The 14,736-nt window shown below is 33.5% G+C and overlaps 1 protein-coding gene across 1 annotated transcript; it reads left to right on the top strand.

Annotated features, from left to right (window-relative positions):
- Positions 1-5,212: 5,212 nt before the first annotated feature.
- LOC131611432 (myb-related protein 315-like) lies at positions 5,213-6,994 on the top strand. Its single transcript, XM_058883457.1, has 3 exons — positions 5,213-5,451; positions 5,532-5,661; positions 6,134-6,994. The coding sequence occupies exons 1-3, from the start codon at positions 5,319-5,321 to the stop codon at positions 6,681-6,683; spliced, it is 813 nt and encodes a 270-aa protein (XP_058739440.1). The 5' UTR covers positions 5,213-5,318; the 3' UTR covers positions 6,684-6,994.
- Positions 6,995-14,736: the final 7,742 nt, after the last annotated feature.

Genomic DNA, 14,736 nt, shown 5'->3' with positions numbered 1-14,736 from the left:
AAAAGAGCAAGAAATTAAAAGCAATTACCCTTAAGTTAAGATTTTCTATTTTTTAAAACTTTAGTGGGAAAGGGCTATCCATACCATAAAGAGTGCAGGTAGTCCTTTCATTGGATTTGAAAAGGGTCATCAGAATTATCGTTTGCCATAAGACTGTCCCTACCATAAAGAGGGTAGGTAGTATTTAGGGAAGGATATAATAGTCATTTAGGCAACAATGAGGATACCTTAGCAATTGGGACAATCATCATTTAACCGAGGCAACATCGAGGGACAAGATCATTTTTTTTGTTAAGGCAACATCGAAGGGACTATGATCTTATGATGATTTATGAACTAAGAGTGACATTTGGTTAGGTATACTCGTATTCGAGGGACTTGACTATTTTTGAATCGAAAGGAAACAGGTAACAAAAGAGGTTACCCTAAAGGTGTGTGGGTACAACAATCATGTGATTCAGTTCGAATATTTTATCTTGTATAAGGTGAGTTATGTTCAATTTTTATCTTGCCACTCCCTATTTACTAACTACACAGTTAATATCATACAGAAATTTAAAGTGCGGTAATTAAATTCTACGCTATTACAAGGATTCGGGTGGGGGAATCATAGCCAAAAAAACCCGGGGAATGCGGAAAATAAAAGCAGAAAGTAAACCTACAACTATTACATGGCTTTGGGGCAGTTACATAAAAATATGCGGAAAATAAAATCCTAATTAACTATTACAAACCTTAGCATTTACATAATAAAAACTACGAAGAATAATAAAATACGGAAATAATGATCTTAATTACTATTACAACCTCGAAACAATTACATGATAATAATCAAATATGAACAAAATCGGGGGATCGAGAAGTGAGGATGAAAAGAAGAGAATTTAACGAAGATTTGAATTTGAAGTTAATAATGAAAACCCTAATTCTAATGATTATTAATTAAATCTAAAAAATGTTTAAATCCTAGTTATCTAATTAATTTAACCTAATTAAACCAATTAATTAAAATATTAAACTTAATTCAATATAAAACCTAATTATCTAACGATTAAAAATTAAATTTAATTGTCAAATTAAATTAAAAAAATTATGAATGAATCCTAATTAATTAATTTAACCTAATAATTAGTTAACCTATTTTAATTAATTGTTTTAAATAGAAATTAAGGATTAAATAAACCTAGGCCTTCATGGTCACAAGCGCTCCCTTGGTTGCCAACTGAGCTGGTTTCATTAGTTGTCATTGGATTCGTCAACGTGCAATAAGTACATCATCAGCGCTTTAATGGAAAAGTCAGCAGTGAATCGACGTAGACCCCATCCGTTCGTTGACTGACGAACCAGAAACATCCCACGCGCCATGTCACTTGGTCAAAGGGCCTTGTTCCTATTCATCTTCTTCAACCACGATACCTGCGGATTCTCCTACGGAATCTGCTGCGGATTTCGCCATGAATAATTATGCACCTTTAAAACCATCAAAAATCAAATGAACTACACAATCTAACGGCCCAGATATAATAATTAGGGAGTTCTGAGTCCAATGGCACGGTCGATGGGATCTGAAAAGGGTTGTAAGTACAAGAACGAAAGCTTAGCTTTGTGAGCCCTAGCCATGGTGATTTTTAAATCTATGCTCGAAGTACCCCTACTATGAATCAAACCTATTCAATACTCCACCAAAAACACGTTAGCAACATCAAAATCGATTGGCACACACATTATAATGGAAAACGAAAACTAACATATTGTATGAATATGAACATGCATAATATGATATTTTCGTTGCATGGAGATCATGTATTGATTAAGGCTTACCCTAAATTACCTCAAGAGGAGATTGCAATGAACACCTAGGCCCATTGGTTCAAAAATCCAAAATTACTCAATTAGGTTTTTGTGCATCTCTTGAATATTGACCGACTTCATCAATGCATAATTCCTTCAATTTTTATCCTATGAAGGTGTTTTGGAACTTTTTGGAAATCTCAAGATATCCTTTACAAGCCACTTTGGAACCTTTTTCCCATTTGGAGATTTTATCTTGATGATATGGGCTTTGACAAAAAACTGCTTTTGGTTGACTTTCAAATAGGACCTGTAATATTTTGGACCATATCTCTTAAATGAAGCATTTTTTGCCTTGGAATTAGAGACAAAGTTGTAGAGAATTCAATTTCCTTCAAAGTAGGCTTTGGTTGAGAAATTTTTGATGTACCATGTGAGAGTTATGGCTGGTCAAAGTTCAGTTGACTTTTAGGTCAAAAACCCTAATTTAGAAACTGAGTTTTGTTAATTTCTGAACTTTTCTTGATGAATCATGATCAACCCTTGATCAAATGATGAATGTTACTTCAAAATAAGGATGTTGACAAAAAATCGGGAATTTTGCTTGTACTTTGACCACAGTTGACTTTTAGGTCAAACTAGTCGACTGTTGACTATCTGAGCAATTGACTGAGCAATCTTATGAATTAGAGCTTGAGTTTTGTCAGAGGGATAGTTTGAAACATAAGTAATCATATTAAATCCATTGGAGACCTTGATTTATCCTTTTTCACCAAGAAATTCAAAACCCTAGTTCAAAAAGAAAGCAGTCAAGATTATGCTTATTTCAAGATACATACGTGAAGAATTTTTTTGAAATATTTGGTATGTTGAACTCAAAGCCTGTTGTAATACCAACAAATCCTTAATTCAAGTTAAGTACGACTCAAAGTCCTAATACTCAAGTTGAAAGAGCCTATATGAATAGCATTCCATATGCTAGTATAATAGGTTCTTTGATGTATGTCATAGTCTGTACGAGGCCAGACATAACATATGCAGTGAGCCTTGTAAGTATGTATATGGTGAATCTTAGAAAGGTGCACTGGAAAATAAGGTACATAAGTTGGTCTCTGAGCAGTGTATTGATTTATGGTGGAGCCTATGATGATGATAGCAAAGTAGAAATCAAAGGATTTGTTGACTTTGATTATGCAGGTTGTATGGATTAAAAAAATCTTTTTCTGGATATATTTTCACTATGTTTGGCACATTAATCTGTTGGGAAGTAACACTTCAGAAGGTTGTTGCCTTGTTAACCACTGAAATCGAATATAATGTCCTTATTGAAGTTGTGAAAGAAGTATTATGGCTTGAAGGTTTTGCTAATGAGCTAAAAGTTCAAGGTCGAGCAATCACTGTTAAATGTGACAACAAAAGTGCGATACATCTCTCAAAGAATTTAGCCTATAATGAGCAAACCAAGCACATTGATGAAGCCTGCATTTTGCCATAGAAATAATCGAGCGTGGAGAAGTCCAAATGCTGAAGGTTTTGACTGAAGATACTTATGTTGATATGATCATCAAGACATTGTTAAGCTGCAAATTTTTTCACTGTATGCAGTTGAGAAAGCTGCATGAAGAAAGCTAGTTTGTTTCCTTGATGTTTGTAGAGTTTGTTCTAAGGTGAAGATTTATGAGATTTTGGATCAAACTCTAGTCTCGACAAACGTAGCTTCTTGGTTTGAGAGAAATTAAGAATGTTTTCGAAGTTTGTTCACATGCTGATGTCGAAGCCCCAACATGCTGTAGTCGAAGTACGCTTAAGCATTCAGTAGTCGAAATGCTAGGATTATTAGCATATCAAATTAGGTATGTTTGTTTAGCCCAATTGTTTAAGTTAGCTTGTAGCTTAAGTTACCTTAGTAGTCTATAAATAGACTAGTTCTCTCAAGTTGTTGAGATAGGTTGGTTGTTGTTGTTCACTTGTAATCTTTGAACTGTTATTGAGTAACTGAATAGTAAATCAATTATAACCAATCCTGATAATGTTTGGGAATCTTAGGGCTAATCTTAGAGAGAGATGGGTAAATCTTTAAAAGTGTTTTTGGAATGTGGAAAATCCTTGGAGATATTTAAGGGGGGTTCAAAAACACTTCTAAATACCCTATGCTCATATGGATATATAGAGTTAGAGAGTGTGTGAAACACTTGGGTAGAAAATAGAGTATGCTCTAGAGAACTTAGGTGATTATTTTCTTGTACTTGATTTATAATTTTTTGTAATAACCCTTACAAATATAGTGAATCGGATAGATTTTCTCTCCCTTAGAGTTGATCGTTTGATTAAATTGGATAAATAAGTTATTGTGTTTCTTGTCTTTTATCTTCTCTTAACTACTTAAATTGTTGTCTTATTGCATGGAGATTTTATTCTTACTGAAAACCATTTATTATAGTAGTCATTATTATTTGTCTCCACACATCAACTTACGCGATTTAACCTTTCAATTTTAAATTATTTTTTTTAATGTAAAGATATTAAGACAAAACTAGAGTTAAATTTTAACCTGAATTGTGATTATTGGGTTTCAACTTTCAAAGTCTCCTCATATTAAAACCACATAAGATGGCCTGCTAAGTATTCCGATGTCCATCCGTGCCGGTACAAATCAAGACAAAATCAACTTGAATACTTTGCATAGTAAAACAATACAAGAGATTAAATTTTCAATCACATTCAATGTAAAACTTTTCACATAATCAATTAATAACAAATCATCACTCATAAGACTTCTAAAATCAAATATTTTTAGTAATCCAACTATGTGCATTTAATTAAATATTACAATGATCTGTCACCTAAAACATGGCTCATCCTTTCTAATTCAAACCTATTACTGTCCCTATCCAAGTTCAATGCACATTTTATTTTAATATTTGAGTATACTTTTTCCATGTTGTATATTAACCACCAACTTAATCACTTAATTGATATCAAGTTTCCAATCCATGGTAGGAATTTGAACACATATAGGCATAAATGGGGAAGGCATCTATGTTAAAGATGAAATTTTTAGAGGTTGCCTGCTATGACAAAACTGGCCAGCTTTTAAGGGTCCATGGAATCTCATCAAACTCAATATTTTAATCTTATTATAAAATTATTAAAAAAAATTGTACAAATAAAAGAAGATTTTGGTGACAAAAATAATCAAATTAATTGTCAACGAGCGTTTAAGTTCATTCCCCTCTATAAGTACTTTATTTTCATCATTTAAGTGGACTCTTTATAACAAGAAAGGGTTAGTAGTGACCAACATTTTTTTATAATGACAAACAAAACCTTCCATGCTTTTTATTTTAATAGCTTTCAACTAAAAGTGCTTTCCGACCAATCATTAATCTCCCCCCTTAACGACATAATGCTTTTATTTAAATGTTTATATGAACTGGCAGCATCTTTGCTTGAGTTTCAAGGTTCTATTAAAGTCACATTTTTTCAATCTCATTACACATGTGATATTTTCAACTAGATTCTAGAAAATGGGAAGACAACCATGTTGTGATAAGGTTGGTTTGAAGAGAGGACCATGGACTATTGAGGAAGATCATAAGCTTGTGAGTTTTATCCTTAATAATGGGATTCATTGTTGGAGAGTGGTTCCTAAACTTGCAGGTAAATTTTTTTATTAAAGTTGTTTTTCAGGTTGATTGATAAGTTTTTGTTTTTAATTAAGTTGGTGTATTTTTGTGAAGGTCTTTTAAGATGCGGAAAAAGTTGTAGATTGAGATGGATTAATTATCTTAGGCCGGACCTTAAGAGAGGTGGGTTTACTGAAATGGAAGAGGATCAAATTATTCAACTTCATGCACGTCTTGGTAACAGGTATACTATATGCTTTCTAAAATTTCATTACACTCTGTATAGTTTTAAATTGCAATTACAAATTAGGATTAATAGTAATTTATTCCTGTAATATTAGCGAATTTTGCTTTTCTTTCCTTCCTACTTTTTGGCAACGGTTTTTTCAAAAAAAACCGTTGTCAAAATCTGCCTTTAGCACGATAGGGGTAAACCGAAACACGCTCATATTACAGGGGACAAACTACTATTAATCCTACAAATTACAATCATTTTCTAAATTCAGCCTTTAAGTTTTTGGAAATTCTGTGTCGACTAATTACAGTTTAAGTGTAACTATGTCAAAACAAACGGAATTCATGATTTGACTCTGACAACTATTTTATGAAACCTTATTTAAGTATAATTTATCTGTGACAAATTTTAGACCTTGTACAGTAGCTCATTTTACACGCGCTCAAAGAAGGCTCTGAATCTTTGTATTGCACTTTTGCAGGTGGTCAAAAATTGCTTCGCATTTTCCTGGAAGAACAGACAATGAAATTAAGAACCATTGGAACACAAGAATCAAGAAGAAGCTAAAATTCCTTGGTTTGGATTCTATGAACCTCAAACCAATTGAGCAAAAGCAACAAACTGATAATTATGATGACAAAGACAAAATTAACCAACAAGTGAATGATTCAGAATATGTGGAGAATATTAAATCTTTGGATAGTGATGGCACAAAAACAGAAATGAAAAGAGAAGAAAACAAAGTGGTTTGGGATGATAGTGATGAACTTTTAAACAAGTTTGAAATGCTATGTTCAACTTTGGACTGGGGCACATGGATAAGCCAAGACACCAACATTAGTACTACTACTAATTCTGTTTCTAGTTCTTCTATCTCTTTGGATGATACTACTACTAGCCATATTTCTATTGATGAATCCTCCTACTTTCAACATGATTCATTACACCAATGGGTTGATAATATGGATTCCATTCTCTCATGGGATGCCTTCAATCCCCTTGATCAAGATATTTCTTTTTTCGAAAAATAGAAAATAAATTATCTATTAAGCACTGATCCATACATTAGACACAGACACGTCAACTGCACTAATGATTGATGTAATTCCATGTGTCAATATCATATTGATGTCTGATGCTGACACGTGTTGAACACCTGACACACGTTCTATTAGAAGTGTTGCAGTTACCTACGTATAATCACGTCTTATAAACTACCCTATGTTTATAACTTCTCAAGCAATAAAATGCTATAGTAATGTATACAACAGTGCCACTTTTACTTATTTCTGCATTTTTTTTTGGCTGCAATGATGGTTAATATGAGGATGATTCAATATTGAATGCAAATTGAATTTTTTATATATATCTTTTATTTGGATTCAGCTCCTCAACAATATCTCTTAATTTCAGCACATGTGGGGCTGAAGACTGCAAGTTGATAAGATCATCCCTTTTTCTTGTCTCCTCTGTACCTTTGTTTTATCAAAGTATTCAGTCAAACTCATCATCATTTTGAAGTGTCCAAAAATACAACTTTTTTTCTCTTCTAATTTAAATATATTTCACATTCCTTTAAATAGTTTATTTGTATCATACTAATTATTTAACGATATCTTTTTTACTGAGTTATGAGAGGTCCAGGGTTCATCACATCAAATTTTCAATAGTTCTATGTGTAGTCACTAATATGTGCTATAAGTATCTAAATAAAAACACAATAAGAGGTTGGATTGAGTTTTAAAAAAAACTTAAATCAAGAAAAGATATGTTTGGTTATTCTGGTTCTTTTAATTCAAACTACTCCAGTCCACTCTACTAAGGTGATTTCGCCTCTCTCTTACGAGGTCTTAATCCACTAATCAAAATTTGATTACAAAGTCACTTAAACAACTATCTAAGTCATTTTAAGAACGACCAAAACCCGGTTTTCTCAAGGTATTACAATTTCAATATTACAACTTTAACGTGTTAACAGATTGCTTCTTAAAAAACTATATCACAGTCTGTGATGTATGCACAATAATTAAGCACAATAGTGTTAAAAGATAACAAATATGAAAATAATGTGAGCGCTCTTTTGTTTCTCGTGCGTGAGTGTTGTATCGAATTCTTCAATAGTGTCTTCTTTATATTGAGGAGCTTTAGATCCGTTGAGAGACACACATCTTTGTTTTGGAAGGTTGATATACTGTGATTTAAGTCCTTTCCAAAAATAATGATTATGTCCGTAACAATAAAGTTTCGGTCCGTTACTAATTGATCATGTAATAATGACTTTAATGCGCATAGGACCTTCTGATCAGTGTATTAAATCCACTTAAAGGAATTTCATAATGTTATTGTCAAAGGAATTTCATAATGTTATTGTCAGAGTGTAAGATGCAGCTTTCTTTGGTGATTGTGAAGCGTCTTAGTATAAGAGTTTGAGAACTTCTTGATTAGTTTCAGAACTTCTTGTTCTTGTAAACTTCTTTCAATCTCTAGAACTTCTTGTTCTTATAAAGTTCCTTCAATTTCTTAGAACTTCTTGTTCTTGTAAACTTTCTTCAATGCAGCTTTCTGCTTCTGAGAAATCACTTTTATAACTTTGTTTTCTTCATAGAGTGCTTTAGAGCTTCTGCATATTTAATCAAACGATTAGAGTGCATATTTGTTCTTATTAAAAATTATGTATTTGTTATCATCAAAACTATTACTAGGATGTAGAATCAAACTTTGTTCTAATAATCTCCCCCTTTTATATGATGACAAAAACTCAGATATTTTGAAGAAATAAATAAGAACATAATTTAAATATAGTCCCCCCCCCCCCCCGAGTTGAATACTCAAGTAATATTAATACTTCCCTGAATGAAGTCTTTAGGAAATTCTGATAGCTTTGTATGGAAGTTCTGATGGAGCTTTTAAGATTTCCTTCGAGTAGATCTTTTCCTGTTCTTTACAACAAGTAAGAGACATTTTATGTTATATTAAAATGTTTGAGATTTAGTCCCGGTGAACTGTTATGATTCAAAATATTTCACGTTTCTCCCCCTTTTTGTCAATAATCAAAAAGATACTAAAAGAAAACATAGACTTTATTGAAAATAGCCCGGGAATACAAGAAAACAGGGAAAAAAATTACAAAGACACTTGCTAGAAATAAAAAACATCACAGCTTTCATCAACCAAAACATCTTCATTTGAAAAATTTGCTCTGTGAAAGATTTTAATGACCTCAGTAGTTTCAAATAAAGCGGATAGAACACGCCCATAAGGAATGAAGAAGTTGTGGCCGGTTCTGGAAGCCAAAATGAATTCCTTCAGATGATTGAAAATGATAGCTGGCAGATATACTGGGAACCCTTTTTGAAGATGGTGAATGAGAAACTGATCCCTTGAGGACACAACATTGAGAAAGTCACCACGAGGATGCAAGTTGGTTAGAATAAACCTAAACCAGATTTTAGCAAAGGGTTTCTGAGTATCTGGATTGTTGAGAGCACACCTAGAGGAAATGCTAAGATTATTTGGAACAATGGTGGCGTTCCAGAAATCAAAGTTTGCATGATTAGCAGAGGCAGGATTAGAGGGACACTCAATAGTTTTAGCAATGGTGGATTGAGTGATGACAAAGGGAATACCATGAATTATAGAAGTGATGCGATTTTCATCATTGCTAACAGATGCATGAATCAAGAAAGTTTTTACAATTTTAAGAAAAATGGGACCACGAAGAATAGCAGTATACCCAGCCCAACCTTGTTTTTCTAAACATGTGTTGAAATGATCAATAACAATTTCAAGACTGAGGCGATTCTCACAAATTACCTCAAGCTTATTTGTATTTCCCTTAAAGGTTTGAGTAGTCATGGAAAGAAGGAATTTCTACAGGACGAAAGAAACCAACGGAGATGAAGACAGAGGAATTGAGAAAAACTTTCAGATATGACAGATATAAATAGCAAAGAAAAAATAACGGACGAAAAGATTTAGAAACAAGAGTATTAATAAGCAAGATTTTCAAGGCACCTAAAGTCAGGAGAATAGATGCTAGGAGAGAGTAGGGGGAGAAAGAATAAGAACATAGCCCATCGAAAACAAGCAAAAAATAAAGAGAAACATAATGATTTTTAACAGAGGGATAGCGCAAAAAATCTTAAGAACAGTTACCATGTGACTCGAGCCTTAATGCATAAATTCAAACGTTTCAGCTTTTCAGATTCTGAACACGTGTTCAACCTCAGAAGGTGATCTGACGTTTAGGGTTGACACCTATTGATATAGTGAAATGCATGTTCTAACTAGAGCATTTTCCAGATCTTCTGGAAAGTTTCTGAGATAATTTGCCTTCTGACTTAAGAAAAGCAATTGTTCAGATGTTCACAAAAAAATTAGGCAGCCAAAATTCTTAAGAGTAATCATATAAAAAATTTCATTTTCATTCAGGACATAATTTTATACTGATATTCTTCAAAATGAAATTAAACCTATCTTCAACAAGGAGTTTTGTAAAGATATCAGCCCATTGATGGTCTGTATCGATAAATTTTAAAGATAGAATCCCCTTCTGAGTATAGTCCCTAATGAAGTGATGTTTTATTTCTACATGTTTAGCCCTAGAATGTAAAATAGGATTCTTAGAAAGACAGATAGCAGAAGTATTATCACAGAGGATAGGAATGTTACTCTCTTATATGTTAAAGACTTCAAGTTGATTCTTCATCCAGAGCATCTAAGTACTACATCCAGCTGCAGCAATGTATTCGGCTTCAGTAGTTTATAGCGCAACAATGGATTGTATTTTACTGGACCATGAGATTAGGTTATCTCCTAGAAACTGGAAGCTTCCAAAAGTACTTTTCTTTCTATTCTATCCCCAGCAAAATCAGCATCGCAGTAACCTACTAATTTTTTTTCATTGAATTTACTATAGCAAAGACCAAGATTAGTAGTACCTTTCAGATACTTGAAAATTTGCTTAATTGTTGTTAAGTGAGATTCTCTAGGATCTGATTGAAATCTGGCACAATGACAGACACTATATAGAATATTAGGTCTTGAAGTAGTTAAGTATAAGAGAGAACCAATCATACCTATGTGGAACTTCTGTTCTACTTTCTTACTTACTTCTTCCTTTTCCAGAATGCATGTTGGATGCATAGGAGTTTTGGCTGGCTTACTTCTGACATATCAAATTTCTTCAGAAGTTATTTAACATACTTGGTTTGATGTATGTAAGTACCTTTTGGAGTTTGATTGATTTGGATTCCCAGAAAGAACTTGAGCTCACATATCATACTCATTTCAAATTCTGCCTGCATATTCTTAGCAAATTCTTTGCCCGGAGAGGCTTTAGTAGATCCAAAGATTATATCATCCACATATATTTGACAAATATGAATGTCATTTTTAAATAATTTACAGAATAAATTCGTGTCCACCTTTCATTTGGTAAAGCCATTTTCTAAGAGAAAGTTACTTAGTCTTTCATACCAAGCTCTAGGAGCTTGTTTTAAACCGTATAACGGTTTCTTGAGTTTGTAATCAAACTTTGGATGTTTTGAATCTTCAAAACCAGGGGGTTGGTGTACATATACTTCTTCATCAATATAACCATTTAGAAATGCACTTTTTACATCCATCTGATATAGAGTTATGCCATTATTTACATCAAAAGAAATTAAAAGTCTGATAGATTCTAACCTGGTGACTGGAGCAAAGGTTTTTGTATAGTATATCCCTTCTTGCTGACTATAACCTTGTGTAAACAGTTGTGCTTTGTTTTTTACTATTTCTCCTTGTTCATTTAGCTTATTTCGGAAAACCCATTTTGTTCCAATGATATTGAAGCCTTTGGGTTTAGGAACTATATATCCCATACATCATTTTTGGTAAATTGACTTAGTTTGTCTTGCATTGCAGGTATCCAATCATTGTCTATGACAGCTTCGTCGATGGAAGTAGGTTCAATCAGAGATACTAATCCCATAAGAGACTCTTCAGTATTTCTGAAAGAAGATCTTGTTCTGATTGGATCATCTATCTTTCCCAGAATCTTGTCTTCAAGATATGCTGAGATACTTCTGGAATGTCTTTTCTGAATGGTTTTTCAGAAGTTGTTGGAACACTTGTACTGTCTTCTTCTATGTTTGTTTTAACTTCTGATCTTTCATTTTGAGAGGTTCTGACTTCAGTACCTGCAATTTCGACTTCTATATCTGCAAGAGATTCACACTGCTTTGACTTCTGAAGGTCAAGCTTATCATCAAACCTTAAATTAATGGATTCTTCCACAATTCGTGTTTCAGTGTTATATACTCTATAGCCTTTTGAGCGTTCAGAGTATCCTAACATAAAACACTTTTGTGCCTTAGAATCAAACTTGTTCAGATGATCTTTGGTGTTTAAAACAGAGCAGATACATCCAAATGGATGAAAATATGAAATGTTGGGCTTTCTGTTCTTCCACAATTCCTAAGGAGTCTTTTCTAGAATAGTTCTTATAGAGATTCTATTCTGAATATAGCATGTTGTGTTAACTGCTTCTGCCCAGAAGTGTTTAGCAATGTTAGTTTCATTGATCATGGTTTTGGCTATTTCTTGTAGAGTTCGGTTCTTGCGTTCTACAACTTAGTTTTGTTAAGGAGTTCTAGGACAAGAGAAATCATGAGAAATGCCATTTTCATTGAAGAATTTTTTAAAACATCTGTTTTCAAACTCCCCACCATGATCACTTCTGACTTTTACAATTCTAAACTCCTTTTCATTCTGAACTTGGTTGCAGAAAACAGAGAACACACATTGTGACACATCCTTGTGTCTTAAGAACTTTACCCATGCCCATATGCTACAGTCATCTACGACCACTAATCCATACTTTTTACCGCTGATTGATGCAGTTTTCACTGGTCCAAACAAATCTATGTGTAGAAGTTCTAATGGTCTAGAGGTAGAAACAACATTTTTAGACTTAAAAGAAGGTTTTACAAACTTGCCTTTCTGACATGCTTCACACAGAGCATCTGAGCTAAACTTCAAATTTGGAAGTCCTCTGACAAGATTGAGTTTGTTAATCTGAGATATTCTTCTCATACTAATATGCCCCAATCTTCTATGTCAGACCCATTGCTCATCGTTAACAGACATAAGGCATTTTACATTCTGACTTTTCAATTCAGAAAGTTTTATCTTATAAATTTTGTTCTTTCTCTTACCATTAAAGAGGACATTTCCATCTTTCTGACTAATTGCTTTACAGGATTTTTTATTAAAGATAATGTCATAACCGCTATCACTTAATTGACTTATGGATAACAAGTTATGCATTAATCCATCTACTAACAGAACATTAGATATAGAAGGAAGTGTACCGTTAACAATAGTTCTAGAGCCAATGATTTTTCCTTTTCGATTGCCTTTGAACCCTACGTAACCTCCAGCTTTAAGTTCCAGACTTTGGACCATATGCTTTCTTCTCGTCATGTGTCGAGAGCATCTAGAGTCCAGGTACAATGACTGGTGTCTCAACCTTGCTTTTAAGGACATCTGCAACATAGATGATTTTATCCTTACGTACCCATATCTTTCTGGGTCCTTGTTTGTTAGATTTTACTAAATTCTTATTGATTTTAGATTTCTCAAGCGAGTTTGTAGAATAAGAGTTTCTAGTATATTTTATATCATGTGTGTGACCATATTGGAGGTGTGATTTTATAGGTGTGATTTTTATGACCATATCATCAACATGCTTAGGTTGATATGGTTCTTCTCCTCTTGGTTTCACATATCCTATACCGTTTCTAGCGTTTCTAATAACTTCATATATCATTGAAGCCATCTTACTTCGATCTATGCTTTTAGCTAGAAATTTTTGAAAACTGTGATCATATTGTTTTATGATACTATCAGAACTAGTTGAAGCTTCTGAGTCAGAATCTTTCTAAGTTTGTAGTAACTCGTTTTTAATAACCAAGTTTTTAGTTTTTAGTTTAAAAAGGTTTTCTTTTAACTCAGAGTTTTCTGCTTTTAGCTTCCTAGATTCTTCAGCATCAGATACTAGACCATGTTTCAGGTTCTTATATTTGATTTGAAGTTTCTGATATTTTTCAAGAATTTCTGCTAAACTATCTTCTAATTGAGATCTAGAAAAGTTAGAGAATACCTCTTCTTCTTCTTAGTCAAATTCTGATTCTGATGAGCTAGCATCACTTGATATACTGGCCATCAAGGCGATGTTGGCATGTTCATCTTCTGATTTGGATTTTGCTTCAGAAGATTCTGAATCGTCCCATGTAGCCATAAGACTTTTCTTCTTATCTTTGTTGAAGCTCTTCTTTGGCTTTTCCCTTTGTAGTTTAGGATAGTCGCTTTTATAGTGACCACGTTCTTTGCATTCATAACAAAAAATCTCCTTGCTTTTAGGACTTCTGTGTCCAGAAGATGATCCAGAGTAATCGTTTGATCTTCTAGAGTTTCTAAAGTTCTTTTGTTTGTGCTTCCATAGTTGTTGGACCCTTCTGGAGAGAACAGATAGTTCATCTTCTTTTGATGAGGATCCTCTAAAGCTTTCTTCTTCTGCCTGAAAGGCGTTAGTTTTAAATTTATTATTAGATTTAAGAGCAAGAGACTTACCTTTCTTCTGGGGTTCATCTTCTTCAAGTTCTATCTCGTGACTTCTCAGGGAGCTGATAAGTTCTTCAAGAGATATCTCATTCAGGTTCTTAGCAATCTTTAAGGCTGTGACCATGGGTCTCCATTTCTTCGGAAAGCTTCTGATGATTTTCTTTACATGATCAACTGTTGAGTATCCTTTGTCCAGAACTTTCATCCCAGCAACCAGAATTTGAAACCTTGAGAACATTGCCTCGACTGTTTCATCTTCTTCCATTTTGAAGGCTTTGTACTTCTGAATGAGTGCAAGGGCTTTGGTCTCTTTGACTTGGGAGTTTCCTTCATGCGTCATTCTCAGAGAATCAAATATATTCTTTGCAGAGTATCTGTTTGTGATCTTTTCATACTCTGTGTGTGAAATAGCACTAAGTATTGTTCATGCCTTGTGATGATTTTTGAAGTCCTTCTTCTGTTGATTAGACATACTCT

This window comes from Vicia villosa, linkage group LG6, assembly GCF_029867415.1.
Source record: "Vicia villosa cultivar HV-30 ecotype Madison, WI linkage group LG6, Vvil1.0, whole genome shotgun sequence".
NCBI classification, from domain to species: domain Eukaryota; kingdom Viridiplantae; phylum Streptophyta; class Magnoliopsida; order Fabales; family Fabaceae; genus Vicia; species Vicia villosa.
This window is presented reverse-complemented; position numbering and strand designations above follow the sequence as displayed.